Here is a 13985-nt window from a genome sequence, read left to right as displayed (position 1 = left end):
AAATTGATCGAAACCGCACATTTTATTAGTATGTCATACGATTAAAAAATGTATCGATATCTCGAATCTGTTTTTGGTAAAAAATGTTTATAACATAAATAATCTGCTCATTCTAAGATACATTTGTGTAAGAAATACTTCGTGCACTCGATGATGATGCAGCTGACAAAAAAAGTCGCAGCTACCCCAGTGTCACGGCTAGAAGCGACGCGCATCCCTTTCGACGCATCGTGTATTGGGAGGCAGCGTCAAAGCCGATGAGGTGACTATATTTCAAGTCCGACCGGAGCTTAATCTTCATCAATTTCGATTCGACTCGTGAACGATTCGAAACGCCGGGGACGGAACCGAACAAAAGTACACCCACTGTTGTGCGTTTTCATCTTTTAATATAGTAGTTAAATAGTAGTTAAATTAAATATAGCAGATATTTCAATTGCAACTGGATTAATATCAAGTCACCCGTTAAATTCACTTTGGCCGAATAAGCATCATGAAGGTAAAAAAACTTTTCTATCGCCCTTTTCTAGTTTAATTTTGATTATAAATTAATTCAATCTCAATGTAAAAATTATGTTAAACAAGTGAAATTTTTTTTTATTTAATGTTGAAATGTTCATTTTTAACAAAGCAATATCCTTTAATCTTACTCATTTATGAATTATAATGCATTAATATTTATACCGCATTAACTATTAACTTATAATTCGATTTCTTGTATTATTTCAAACAAGCTGCCTGACAAATGTTATCAATCTGTACGTTAACATATCAAATTAATACTATTTTCTAATATATACAGCTGTCCTTCCTCTCAGAAACTCATATGAAATTTATCCCTGTTAACTTCTTTTTTCATTTTTAATATTTTTTAAAAATATGCTCGCTTCTCGAAAGCTCTTTCTCTTTGATCAGCGTAGAGATAAATTCGCATATTTTCTTAACATATCCGTAGTCCTTCACAATCCATAAACATGCTTGTATATATGCGTGATTACTTTATGTATTATTGATCCCTTGAGACATTATTTGTTTCCTGACACACTAATGCAAACGCACGAATAAGAAAAATTTATGTTCTGCATCAAGTAAATTATTTATTACTCAACTTGGGATATGCTTTTGTTGAAAGGTATTACAAACCGTTGTAATTCATTACATAGTGATATTAAAACTAATGAATCGTCAGTAATCAAGAGTATAACGTAACACGATAGTCAAGTGTGTCAATGCGCGAGATTTATGAATAAATATGAAATAATAAAGGAAACGAAACTTATTCAATAAACACCAAATCAAGATTAAAAATTATACGAATTAATCAATGATTACATTTGAAGAATATCTTAGATTTTATTGTTCAATTTAAATTATCAAGATTACGTCAAAGCTAACTCAGCAATCAAGTTTCAAATCCTGTTTTCGAAAACTTGTACTGAATATTTCTTTAAAGAGTTTTATGCTACCCTATAAAAGATCAAATTGAAGTTTACTTTGAACCTTTTTTGAGATTGATATGCAGTAGAAGTTGTATAAAACGCGATTGAAAATTTGATTTTAGGGCTGGCTTCGCCGTCTCTTTAAAATGTTTACATCGATAGGACTTAAATGATGCACACATCAAAACTTACCTCATAGAATTGTGTTAAACCAGACATTTTTTAATAAGTTCCTTCAACTCTTTCAATCGATCAAAAAAAGAAATTACTCTTTTAATAAGTTTTTATGAAGTTGTATAAGAAACGAGCTCGATAACTTCATACACTTAGTAATAGATTGCATTTACAATTGCATGCTTCTAAACTTTCATTCAGTCATCGAATTAATTTAAATTGAAATACCAATGAATAAATTTAATTAACGGAACGTACAATTTTACTGCAATTCAGAAATAACTATATTATCATTAGACGATTTGTGACAGTGCGCTTTGTATATTTTCTATTCAGTTAAAATCTATTTTAAAATATTTAGTTATGGTATATTTTTAATAAATCAAAGAAGCTGTAATACTTTCCTTTTAAATACGCGGAATTCCAATATTTCCGTAAAATCGTTTATTTGAACATGGGCGTATACATTCGAAATCTCGTTCAGACAAGAAATCAACGATATTTTGATCGACGAATATATGATCAAAATTATCGGTCAAATACACTAAAAAAAAACTCAGATGAAAATCCACATACGCGCAGAAGTTCGCAATTTATATATGAAATACATTAAAGCAAAATATTAATCGATTTTTACGTTCGCTTCATAGCTTGTACTACCTACTTTCTTACTTTACCATTAAGCATGTACCAAGTCATTTTGCTCTTGTTGACACAAGTTTCTTTTTATAAGTATCGGAAATCACGTATACTGTGTACTTTGAAAAAAATGACAAAATATTTATTATGATTGAAGCTCCACGTTGAACTTAAAAAATCAACTCATTTACACAAAAAAGTGTTGAAACAGTAGTATACACAAATGCAAGTGAATTATTCTAATATGCCATCATAATCTATAGTGATTTTCCAAATGAAATCGAAAGCCCTACTGTAAAATAAAAAAGACTTTTTTCAATTCTTTAAACGAGAAACAGTTGCACAGGCAGTAAATTGAAACAATTGAAAATCATGAAATATAATTGAGGTCCCGCAAAAATAGTGCGATGATTACCGTAACACCCAAACGAGGACAATTTTTAAAACTCACAAAAAAACGAATTTTCAAAGAATCGAAAGTACGTACGCGTAGATTAAATGTTGGTAAGGGTCTATTAAAATCATAATCTCATTAACACTTGTATGAAAAGTCATCATTATACAACTTTTACGTTGACACAGAGGCAGAAATCGTTCAAATTATTTCACGGGATGATCAGAGCTGAGAATCACATGCATTGATCATTGTAGTTAACATTTATGCGATCGACTGGTACGTATTAATTAGGCATTTACATTATGTGACTTCTCGTGATGTTCATAGCACAATAGTGTAGACACGTGTGTGTATATGTCAAGCACGTGATGTGCACTCGCAAGCCTCCGTCGAGCGCTTAAACCCGCAGAGCTAATTAGCTATGATCTTCCGAGTACAGGCCATCGGTTTATTATCTAAACCTTTGTCTCGTTTACTTTTCCGGGATCAATTTTTATTTGAAAAACTTTTTATTGAAAACTCAATACCAGCTCATCAAATGTAGCTGGAATTTTTTTAAAATAATTTTTTGATTTTTACAGGTACTGCAATTGGTTTTATCGCTACTTTTCGTCGTTTTATTGACGGAAACGCTTCCAATCAACGATAGACGATTAATTGCCAAAAGACCATTTTGCAACGCATTCACCGGTAAGTGAACACGACAAATACAATTCAGATATATAGTGAAAAATCAATAAGCAATCGATTATGCTTTTATTTTCTACAATATTCACGCGTAAAAATAAGTTTTTTTCGAAAAATGTGGACAGATAAAAAAAAATAAAACTTTAAAATTTGTTAACGGAGTTAAATGACTACTTCGTATATTGTAGATATGTTAGTGTAGATAGTACAGTAAATATAGATATTTTGTGAAATATTACACTGTGCAACAGTGTATCATTTGGTTAGAAGCCTAATGAAATGAAGGGGCTTTTATCAATCAGAAAAAATTAAACAATAATAAACCTATAAAATGAGTCGAGATTCACTATATTTCAAGAATATAATATTTAACTTTTTCTTTTACTTTTATCAGAATTTCAATACAGTATTATTTTGCCTTATTCGCTTTACATGAGATTTTATCATTAAATAAAAAATAACAGCTACCCCCTGCCACGGTAGGTTTCCGACTAAACGAGCTCTCTCACTACGATGGCCCCAATGGTAAAACATTAAGGGATTGTAATGTAAGACTTATAGTGTAAGTGTTACTCATAAAAAATGGTGCACTTAATTTCATAATTTTTCCAGATTTGAAACGAACAACTTACAAATGTTAATTTTAAAGAAAACTTGAATAGTTTAACTAATTCTTGCATTTATGGTTGAGTTTAACTGATATAGAGGAGAAACTTCATCGCTTATGCTTTTTTTAACTAAATTCACGAAACAGTTGCTTTAAAAAATATTTTAAAAAAGTCACGAACAAGGATTAGAAAATTGATAACCATAGGGCGGGAGTTTGATAATCGCCCCAGTTACGTACAATATTTTTTATTGTACAGTGCGGCCAGTAGATTGTAAGATTTTTACGCATGTTCTAGTTAAAAGATAACTAAATACCATAATAATTAATTATTAAAAAATCATGAAAATATAAACAAAGAGTATGGATAATATCTTCTTGCGTATAGTGTTATTGATTTAAACTCGAATTAACGCTTTGAATTTCAAGGCTGTGGCAAAAAACGTCAAGATCCAAGCTGGACTAACTTTGTCTCTATGTACGGAGAAAAGGCACCATTGATGGTTCTGCAAAACGCCCTGCGCGTCGCAACTGCTGCCCGGAAGGCAGCCGAAGCCTCTGCAGCCGCATCTGAAGCTGAGTTGAGGATGCGACAGGAGTACGAGCAGCAGCAGCCTGTCTTGATCAATCCACTACCACATCCTTACCTCGTGTAAATTACTGATAAGCAGTACGAATACATCATTTTAATGGTAGTTATTAAATTATAGAATAAATTATTTTAAACTTTTATCAAAACCATATGAGAATATATTGTGAATTCAATAGAAAATTTCAATATTTATTATCATATTTTTCGAATTTTTTCAATGTTTTTATTCCTTTATCATAACTCATGTACATGTACAATTTGACCTATATTACTTACAATATTAAATTAAAATTTCAGTCAAGTTCTTGGAAAAATAAATAATTGAAATTTTTATAATCGAATCCTATCTGTAACTTTATGTGCACAGTAAATGTAAACCAATGATACTTAAGACTTCTTGAATATTTTGAAAACATTGATTAAAATGTATCAAACTAACAAAAAGAATGCTAATGTCAGCAAATTATTTAATAAATATAATAATTTTAACGTTTCTTATACTTGAAGAATCGCAATCTTTCCTTCATTCTATACGAGTAATCTAATCCTTCTTAAATGTTATATTTTTAAATATAAATATAGTAATCGCATAACTGCCTTGACTTACTATAATTTTAGTTTGACAAAGTTAATTCATTACACTTTTTCAACAATTAAAGATCTTTAAAATTTGTATGATCTCTGAGGTTATTTATAAAGTCATTCAGTACTTTTTTGTAACTTCCAATCTAAATATTCTCTTTGATGCATTCTCACAAGACTTTATGTCTTTGTAATAAAAATTATATAATCCATTTAAAAGTTAGATTTATATTTTTTTGATCTATTCACATCGTTATTTTTTTCAAAACTCGTTAGAGCTTAATTTTTCCAATTTTCATTTCCAATTTCAATGATTAAAAAAATTAGGTGCACATGGCTGAAACTGGAGATCTTGTACAACAAAATATAATTACGCTTATCGTAAAGTTCATTATTGATAAAAATACTTAAGTCATTGTTTTTTTTCCTGACACACTAATGCTAATACACGAATAAGAAAAATTTATGTTCTGCATCAAGTAAATTATTTATTACTCAACTTGGGACATGCTTTTGTTGAAAGGTATAACAAACCGTTGTAATTCATTACATAGTGATATTAAAACTAATGAATCGTCAGTAATCAAGAGTGTAACGTAACACGATAGTCAAGTGTGTCAATGCGAATAAATATGAAATAATAAAGGAAACGAAACTTTTTTAATAAGCACCAAATCAAGATTAAAAATTATAGAGAAAACCGCTGCCAATATATTGGCAAAGAGATTCCTCAGAAAAATGATACAAATAAAAAGGTTTGGTTATTAAAGGGAAAATTAGTATTTCATTTTTGAATTTTAATTCCGTTTTCATTTTTGTATACGAAACTCCAAAAAAACTTAGAGATTTCTAGAATTTCGTGTAAGATTCCCTTGCCTGACACTACACCCTTCAAGCCTCTCACATAGCTTCCTCTATGAGGAGGCAAAAGTATATAAACAAGTATTGGAAAAGGGAAAATTCATTATGGATTAAACTAAATTAGATGTATTTATAAACTTAAACTGCAGCAAACCTCTACATTATTACATTTGTGAATTCAGTTCCTTATATTGATTATTAAATTTTTCTGTGTTTTACAAACAAAAATTTTAAAAATACCATCTTATCCGTAATAGCATTTATAGAAAAAATGTTCTAACACGTCTTAGGTAAACTAATTATTTTAGTTATATATTATTTTGAACTCTTCATTTGATCATTGTTCGGCGGTTTTTACGACACTTGGTTTCATATTTCTTTCTGGTGCATTCTGTGAAATTTCTTCATTTATTTTCATTAATAAACTGATATTTCGCAGGATCTGATCGAGTTTTTCCAAAAAAACTTTTTCCAAATTATTGAAGCCCTTAGACATTTCCTCTGTAAAGGAAATTGAAAATTGAATGTGAATTTAAAATAAATAGATTAATACTTCGTGCCAAATCGGTTTTTGCCATGAGAGTTTTAAGCGCAGGCAATTTATGTAGCCCGAGATTTTGTGGCTATAAAAAAACGAACGAGCCATTCGCGTAATTGAATGTTTTCCTTTGGAGTATGTTTGTGAATATGTATGACGGAAGAAGTTGATGGACTAAATAACTTTATCGATCGTATTCGTAATTTCATTAAAAAAATAGAAGTTATTTTCCAATCCGAATATTGTTGTAACTAAAACGCGACCTTATCGATTGAAAGAAGTTACAATGTTTGAATTAGTCAAGTTTTATTTTAATCGTGTCAATTTTCCCAGCAAGTGTAAACTCATGAAAATAGTTCATAAAAAGACAAGTATATCGCGCAAACACGCATAGTATGAAGCTAGTATTATGATGCAATTACGAAGTATAACTTGAAAGTCATCTCGTAGCAAGAAAAAATTAATTAAAAATTCTTCAAAAATATGGCAACTGCATTTTATTTTCTTAAAATATACCTCAAAAACAACTCGGAAGGGTCCATCCATCTAAATTAATTCGTACTTAATAATTTTAGCCCAAACACGTGAAATCGCAACGAGTCAGAATGCATTAAGGCACGAGAGCGTGTGCGGTGCAGGTTGAAGCGCCTTTAGCGGATAATTTATGATTTGCCGTCCACGATAATGTGTGCAGCTACTCTCGGGCTTCGATACGATGCGGCACTAAGCAAGGGGTCGTGCTAAAAAGCTCAATGAATTAATAAGAGGGGCTGTTTGCGTAGGCGCGCCGCTTTATTTCTTTCCTCGTATGATCTACGTAGTAGGCAAGCTGCTGCGTGCTTAGAAGAAAAAAATACTCGGGAGCTTTGATGAAAAATAAATTATTTCTTCGCTGCCAGAATCGCCTGCAAGCCTCAATTGCGTCGCGCACAATAATTACACGAAGATTTACATACCTGCAGTGCAGACGCCAGTCAAAATCCTCGTCGCCGACGATTGAGCTTTCGCGACGAGATCCTCGGTTTTGACGCTGCACGTCGTGTGCTGCACCTCGGAGACTACGCTCTCGTTGGTAAATTTTATTTTGACCGAGCCCATGCTCTGCTCTTTAAATTTTTCAAATTTCTAAACTGCCCATCCAATTTGAAAATTAAAATTCCATCAGTAAACTTCGCTTACCAAAGTCTCCTCCGTTGTTACCATTGTCCTTATCATTGTCGTCGATGACGCTGCGGTGACGTTGGGATTCGATATTTGCCGCACACGCCGAACCCACTGCCAAAAAAATCACGCACGTCGAAAGCAGATATTGCATAGCTTCGCGTTTTCGAGTCCGTTGATCGTGCGGAGTTTCCAGTGCGTTGCCCTTGACTATACAAAGGCCATGATCGCTCGACGCTCTGCACGCGAGCCACTGGAAGGAAAAACCCTACGGCTAAAAATATCCACGATATCGAGATATGCGCTGCGTTCTCGGTTTCGCGATTTTTGAATTTAAAGGGACTCGTGACGCGCAAACTCGTCGAGCACGTTTTCGCCAGTGCGGCCTGCCACTCGGCCAGTTTACTGCAATTCAGTGTGACCAGGTATGGCGATTTATCGCCAAATTGGCGATTTCTTTACGTCCATGGCGATTTTTTTTTTATTATGGCGACTGGCGATTTTTCAGCCATTAAAGATCAAATTTGCGATTTTTGACTCATGCACACTCATTATATCTAAATAAAAATAAAAATGTTTTACGCGCACAAAACCGACTGTGTCGCCGTAGCAATTGTCAGCCGTTCGCAAACTCGCAACTCGAAGAGCGCGCGCAAATCACGCAGCTCACGCCTCACACATGCGCAAATCGATGAGAAGTCTGCAATCGCGTTGGCGCATAGGAAGCGAGTTGAGTTCGGCCTATAGTACGCGTCATGGGACACAAACAAACCTCTAGCGCCTTACATATGATAAAGAAAGACAGCTATAGTTAAGGACGACAGAGGCTCATTTGTTTCTTTGCAACATCGTTCAGCGTACGTGTGTCATTAAAGAATCTGACAAAGTTTTTGAATCTGATTATTTTCAAAGTGAACTATTTTCAACCGTAATAAGTTTCAAAGTAGTGTATTGTAATTCATNATGTGCCAATGAAACTAATGCCAATGATAACAAAAAAGACTTTTATAACTTTGTAAAGCTCGCTGCGACGCGCTGGCTATCCAGGTATAATGTAGTTAGGGTAATATTGCACAATTACGATGAGCTTGAAGCTCATTTTATATCAGTTTGTAATTCAAAGGACAAATCTCATATTGCTAGACAGATCCTCGTAATTTTACAAGATTATAGAACTTATTTTTACCTCTTAATAGTTACACCAATTTTAGGAGAAATAAATGATTTAAATATAAGTTTTCAAAAAAATAACGTAGACCTAGGATTAGCTTATGAAGACTTGAAAAATTTTATTTTATTTTTAGCCAGTAAAATAATGAAACCTAGTTTTATAGCTGAAAATAAAATTAATGTAATTATAAATGCAATGGATAATGACTTAGCTTTTCTGCATCCAACTGAGATTGATTGTGGCGTTGAATATCAATTAGCATTGCAAACAAAAAATATCAACAATGAAATGCGAAAGGAAGTCCAATACCGGGTTTTTAATTACATTAAAAGTTTATGCCAAGAGCTATGTACAAGATTGCCAACGAATCTAGAATTTTATTATAAGCTAAGCGCTATATCACCAAAAACTTGTTTAAGCAAAGAACGCCCTGCTTTTATGCAGTTGCCATTCGTTAAAGAATTGATCCCACGTAGTTTATTAGGAAAGGTTGAATCTCAATATGCTAAGCTTATGACAATAGATTTACGTTCTAAACTGAGTGAAGAAGAGTTGACGGATAGTAATAAATTTTGGGTGGCAACATACAATTTAACAAACGCCAGTGGTGCATTTCCATTAAGAGAGTTATCTCATCACATGCTTACTCTATTGAGTTTACCCTCAAGCAACGCTGTTGTGGAAAGGGCATTTTCGATCATGAATTTAATTAAAACTAAAACCAAAAATAGATTAGAGTTAATTTCTCTAGATTCTTTGCTACGTATAAGATTAAATTTTTATTCAAACGGTGAGTGCTGCAATAAGTTTAAGCCGTCCGATAAAATGATTAAAGATTTTAATTATAAAGTCATGTATAACAATACTGTATCAATGGGTAGAGAAAATGATACCGACGATCTCGTTTCTTTCGAGGACAATATTATCGACGAGATATCAACCTTGGAAAATGTTTGTTCTCATTAATAATTATAAATTTTATTTTAATAATAAAGTTCTTGGTCTAATTTATCTTTTTTTTTCAATTCCTTATAAATCATTGTTCACTTTTCCTCTAGTAACATTCCCTCTGATAAGTTTAAATCGCACAAAAATCACACACAATACGACGATGAAAAAAGTTATTTTCTGCAAATTGTTATAACTTTCTTCATCGTCATATTGTGTGCGATTTTTGTGCGATTTAAACTTCTTTGAATGGCGATTAGTGGCGACTTTTTGTCTCCAGGTGGCGGCGCGCTCGATCTCGGTGCTGGTCACACTGCTGCAATTACCGGCTTGGCTTGCCGCAAATTGTGTTGTGTTTGTTTGGTCGATGAAAATATCGTTCCCGCGCTCGCTAGTCCAACATTGGGTTTGAATTTTGTTTCTCACGGAGGATCACTCATCCAGAAAGTTTTATATCCAACTCACAGAATGGCAGACAGTGTACAGGGTACTTTCGTATCGGAAAAAATATCTAAATTGCGCTGGAAGCACGAAGATTTTGCAGACGCTAGATATTTTGTCAGCGGCACTTGGGATGACCCGGTAAGTCCATCTATTGTTATTGTAAATATTACCGTCATTTGAACTTACCTTACATTGCTTATTCTTTTCTTTAAACAAGTGTTTTAAATAAATTGGTATCTTTAACAAATTTAAAACTTGTTTTTGTATAAAAATATGTCAGTCACATAACCTCAAATTAGTTTTTTTTTACCCGATAATTATCGTTTTTACTTTGTAAAGTATAAAATAATTTTTAAAAATAAGGTTACATCATTTAGTTGTTCTTCAACAGGTCAACAAAGTTAGTTATTGGACATTTCAAAAGAATGAAGAAGAGGAATTGTATCCTGCATGTGTATCATCTAGTCCAGTTGTTGGGGATGTGACAGAAATTAAATTCATCTGTAAAGATCAATTTGTTTTTTCTTCTTCTGATGGTTCTGTGAAGGTAATGAAACTTGAAGATGATCCTTATCCTAATATGAAAGAATTGACAGAATGGAAAACCATTCACAAATTTAAGTAAGTAAATAAAGTTACTCGATAATTGATCACCACAAAAATAGATTAGAACTGAATTTCAATTTGTAAATATATCTATCATTATAGCAAAAATGAATCAGCTCCATGTACAGCTTTATCAAATTTTGAGCAAGATATTGTCAGTGTTGGAGAAGATGGTAGAATAAATCTTTTGACAGCTCAACAACAAAATCCTGTTAGAGTTATTGGTAAATTAAATATTTACTTTTTCTATTTAATTAGAGAAATATATATTAACCAATATACATGAATTTATTAGATGAAGCAGACAGTTGTTCTTTAAATTGTGTTGACTTTTTGAGACATAGTGAAATTCTAACTGGAAATATTCGAGGTCACATGAAAGTATGGGATCTGAGAAGCGATCAAGATGTACCAGCAACAACTATTATGCTTTCTGAACAATCAAAGGTAATAAATATATCTTTGAGTAACATTCAAGTACACAGATTAAAAATAATAATTAAATTTAATTTACAGACAGAAGCAACAAGTATTGCACATCATCCTACACAGAAGCACATCGTGGTTGCAGGCGGAGGAGATGGAAGTCTCACTGTGTGGGATTTAAGATATAATACTTATCCCACAAGTCAGCTAAGTGCTCATTCTAAAAGCGTTAGTGAAATTCTTTTCCATAAAGATCAACCAGAAAATTTATTTACTTGCTCAGTCAGTGGAGAAGTTTGGCACTGGAATAATACGCAGCAGTCAAAACTGAAGCTTGGTAAAGTTTACCCTAAGATATTCTATATTTTATAAATTATATTCATTTATGGTATCATTAATCTTGATCATTTAAATTCTAGATACAACAGATACCCATTGGTTAAATTCTATTAACAATAAAGCAAATATTCATGTTAATTCTCTGTGCACACCGTTACATAAACCAGTGAATAGTATTGATATTGATAGAGCAACGTTAATTTTTGGAGGCGATAACGAGGCGATTTATGTTTTACGTGATGTAAGTGTATTTTAAGAGAGAATAGATTCAAAATCCATGCCTGTATCATAATTATTTAATGAATTTTTTGTATACAGATGGAATAAACATCCATCAATAAATATTTTATTAACATATCAAATCTTTTACTCTTTCCAACATTTAGTTATAAAATAATACTTTTTACATTATTGTTTTAATTAAAATAAATCTATATTTTTTATTCAAAGTTGTTATTTTGGGATGTAGTCAAAGTAAAATTCCTTACACTCTGGCTTACAATTTTCGGCTTCACCAAGAAAGATGAAGTCATTGATATAAAAAAACTCGTAAACTGCTGCTTGATAAAATTGATTTTTAATTCACAATAAATACCTTAAATTTACATTTATATGTAGTAGTATGTTAATTAAGCTAGGTATGTCAATACGTAATAATTAGTAATTTTCACAAAAAATAATTGATAATTCATGTAGACGAATCATTTTATTTGTAAATCTTCGTCAGATGCATAAAGACGAATGTCATTCAAAGTTACGATTTTACACTGGAGCCAAGATCCTCTGGAGGTTTTCTTGGAAACTTTATGAATAAAATGACTCAATAATAATTTCACTTTCGTAATTGTAATTAATTTAAGGAAATTTGCGAGCGAAGGTTACCGTTCAAATGTACAAGAGTTACAGAATCCATCTTTAACAATGGCATTCGCGTCTTTTGTGCGGAGGACGGAAAACGAAAGTGACGATCACTCGGAGAGTAGCCGAAGTTGTCGGATCGCGAGGCATGTACGCGAATTAGAATAGCGAGCGCTGCATAGAAGTGCGCGCGAAAAGAGAAAAACACGTGCAGATAAATCGGTAGCTTTAACCGGTATATATGTGTGCTCGCGTGGAGCATTCGCGCTCATCGATCATCTCGAGACGTCGTGAGAGGCTTTTAATATACTCGGAGAGCGTGAGTGAAGGTTTAAGCTCTGTGTCCCGTATACATTGTGTGCACAATGAAAACGTTGAGTAGAGCTCTGTGCCAGTCTCGCGTATAATGCTTTGGCACTATTTGCTTTTCTCGAGATAAATTAACGTATTCAACGTGCAGTGCGCCACACACGGAGAAATAGAGAGATGTGTCGTGTACGAAAAAGGGACACTGAATAGCATAAAAGTGGCATAAAATTTGTTTAATGTGCCACTTTTCATTCGCGAGCGAATTCATCGGTCGAGCGATTACGTACGAAGCTCCGAGCGTGGGTCGCGCTTTATATTATATCCTCGCAAATATAATATCGCCTTGGCGACTCTCCATTGCTCCGTGACCAAGATAAGAAGAAAAAACAGTTGCTATAAAAAATTCATTTTATACTTTGCACGTACTAAAATCGGCGTCGTTCGATCCCGCAATGATATCTCATTTTTCGACGCGCGCGAACAGCGTACACATACATGGATATGATGCATAAAAATGCATCTCCGCTCGCTCCTCGGTCGTAAAAACATTATCTTAATTAAGGATCATTTTGCGTCGGTAGTTATAAAAGTTATGTATGTGTGTGTGCTCGCATATGCCAAGGGGTGATTACGGCTCATAATGCGCATACGAGAAGGTATCCGCCGCCGAAAAAAGGTGGTAATGACGCGCCGCAGTGAAATTCTTCGTGCCGCGCACAGCTCCGAAATCACCATCTTCGCAGTCCATCATATCCCGTACGTAGCATAACGTACGGTACAGAACCGACAAATGTGTGTATATGCGCGCGGCTCGATAGATAGGATCGTTCGCCGTAATATGCGCGATGCGTTCAAATCTCAAATTTTGCATTGTCTGGCGAAAGTCTCGCTACGGTGCGGTATTATACGCGCGCGAGCTGTGTGTGGCGCTCATTGTACAGCATCGAACGACGACGACAAGGCGCGAGACTCGACTCGACTCGCGAGAAATGCACGATTTTTCGTGTGCGGCGTTGGCGCTTGAAAGATGAGCAGGTTCATATACACACGTTCATGTACACTCACTTTCTTATACACGCGAGTGTGTGTATATGTTCTGCCACTTTTTTTCCATTCCGATCATGTGAAATTGCACTCCTTGTGTGAAATTCCGTCGAGCAGGAAAAATACTTTATATTAATTTTATCATTATCGAAGCTGTATATAA

General features: G+C 33.6%; 2 protein-coding genes across 2 annotated transcripts; both read left to right on the top strand.

Moving 5' to 3' along the window:
* The first annotated feature begins 327 nt into the window (after positions 1-327).
* Positions 328-5029, top strand: LOC106658887 (cardioactive peptide-like). The gene is made up of 3 exons (XM_014381037.1): positions 328-499; positions 3231-3339; positions 4373-5029. Exons 1-3 carry the CDS (start codon positions 494-496, stop codon positions 4597-4599), a joined length of 342 nt encoding a protein of 113 aa, XP_014236523.1. The 5' UTR covers positions 328-493; the 3' UTR covers positions 4600-5029.
* A 5089-nt stretch (positions 5030-10118) lies between these two features.
* On the top strand, positions 10119-11973 carry LOC106658861 (nucleoporin Nup43). The gene is made up of 6 exons (XM_014381001.2): positions 10119-10378; positions 10632-10861; positions 10949-11070; positions 11142-11293; positions 11363-11609; positions 11692-11973. Exons 1-6 carry the CDS (start codon positions 10265-10267, stop codon positions 11865-11867), a joined length of 1041 nt encoding a protein of 346 aa, XP_014236487.1. The 5' UTR covers positions 10119-10264; the 3' UTR covers positions 11868-11973.
* The last annotated feature ends 2012 nt before the right edge of the window (positions 11974-13985 follow it).

The sequence above is a fragment of the Trichogramma pretiosum genome, unplaced genomic scaffold, assembly GCF_000599845.2.
Source record: "Trichogramma pretiosum strain Unisexual culture from Peru unplaced genomic scaffold, Tpre_2.0 scaffold28, whole genome shotgun sequence".
Lineage (NCBI taxonomy): Eukaryota > Metazoa > Arthropoda > Insecta > Hymenoptera > Trichogrammatidae > Trichogramma > Trichogramma pretiosum.
This window is presented reverse-complemented; position numbering and strand designations above follow the sequence as displayed.

Coding starts and splice junctions, on each gene's coding strand:
- LOC106658887 (XM_014381037.1), top strand. Junction 3,340..4,372: donor ATTTTGCAACGCATTCACCG/GTAAGTGAACAC, acceptor TTGAATTTCAAG/GCTGTGGCAAAAAACGTCAA.
- LOC106658861 (XM_014381001.2), top strand. CDS start 10,265: ATGGCAGACAGTGTACAGGGTACTTTCGTATCGGAAAAAATATCTAAA. Junction 10,862..10,948: donor AAAACCATTCACAAATTTAA/GTAAGTAAATAA, acceptor CTATCATTATAG/CAAAAATGAATCAGCTCCAT. Junction 11,294..11,362: donor TGCTTTCTGAACAATCAAAG/GTAATAAATATA, acceptor TTTAATTTACAG/ACAGAAGCAACAAGTATTGC.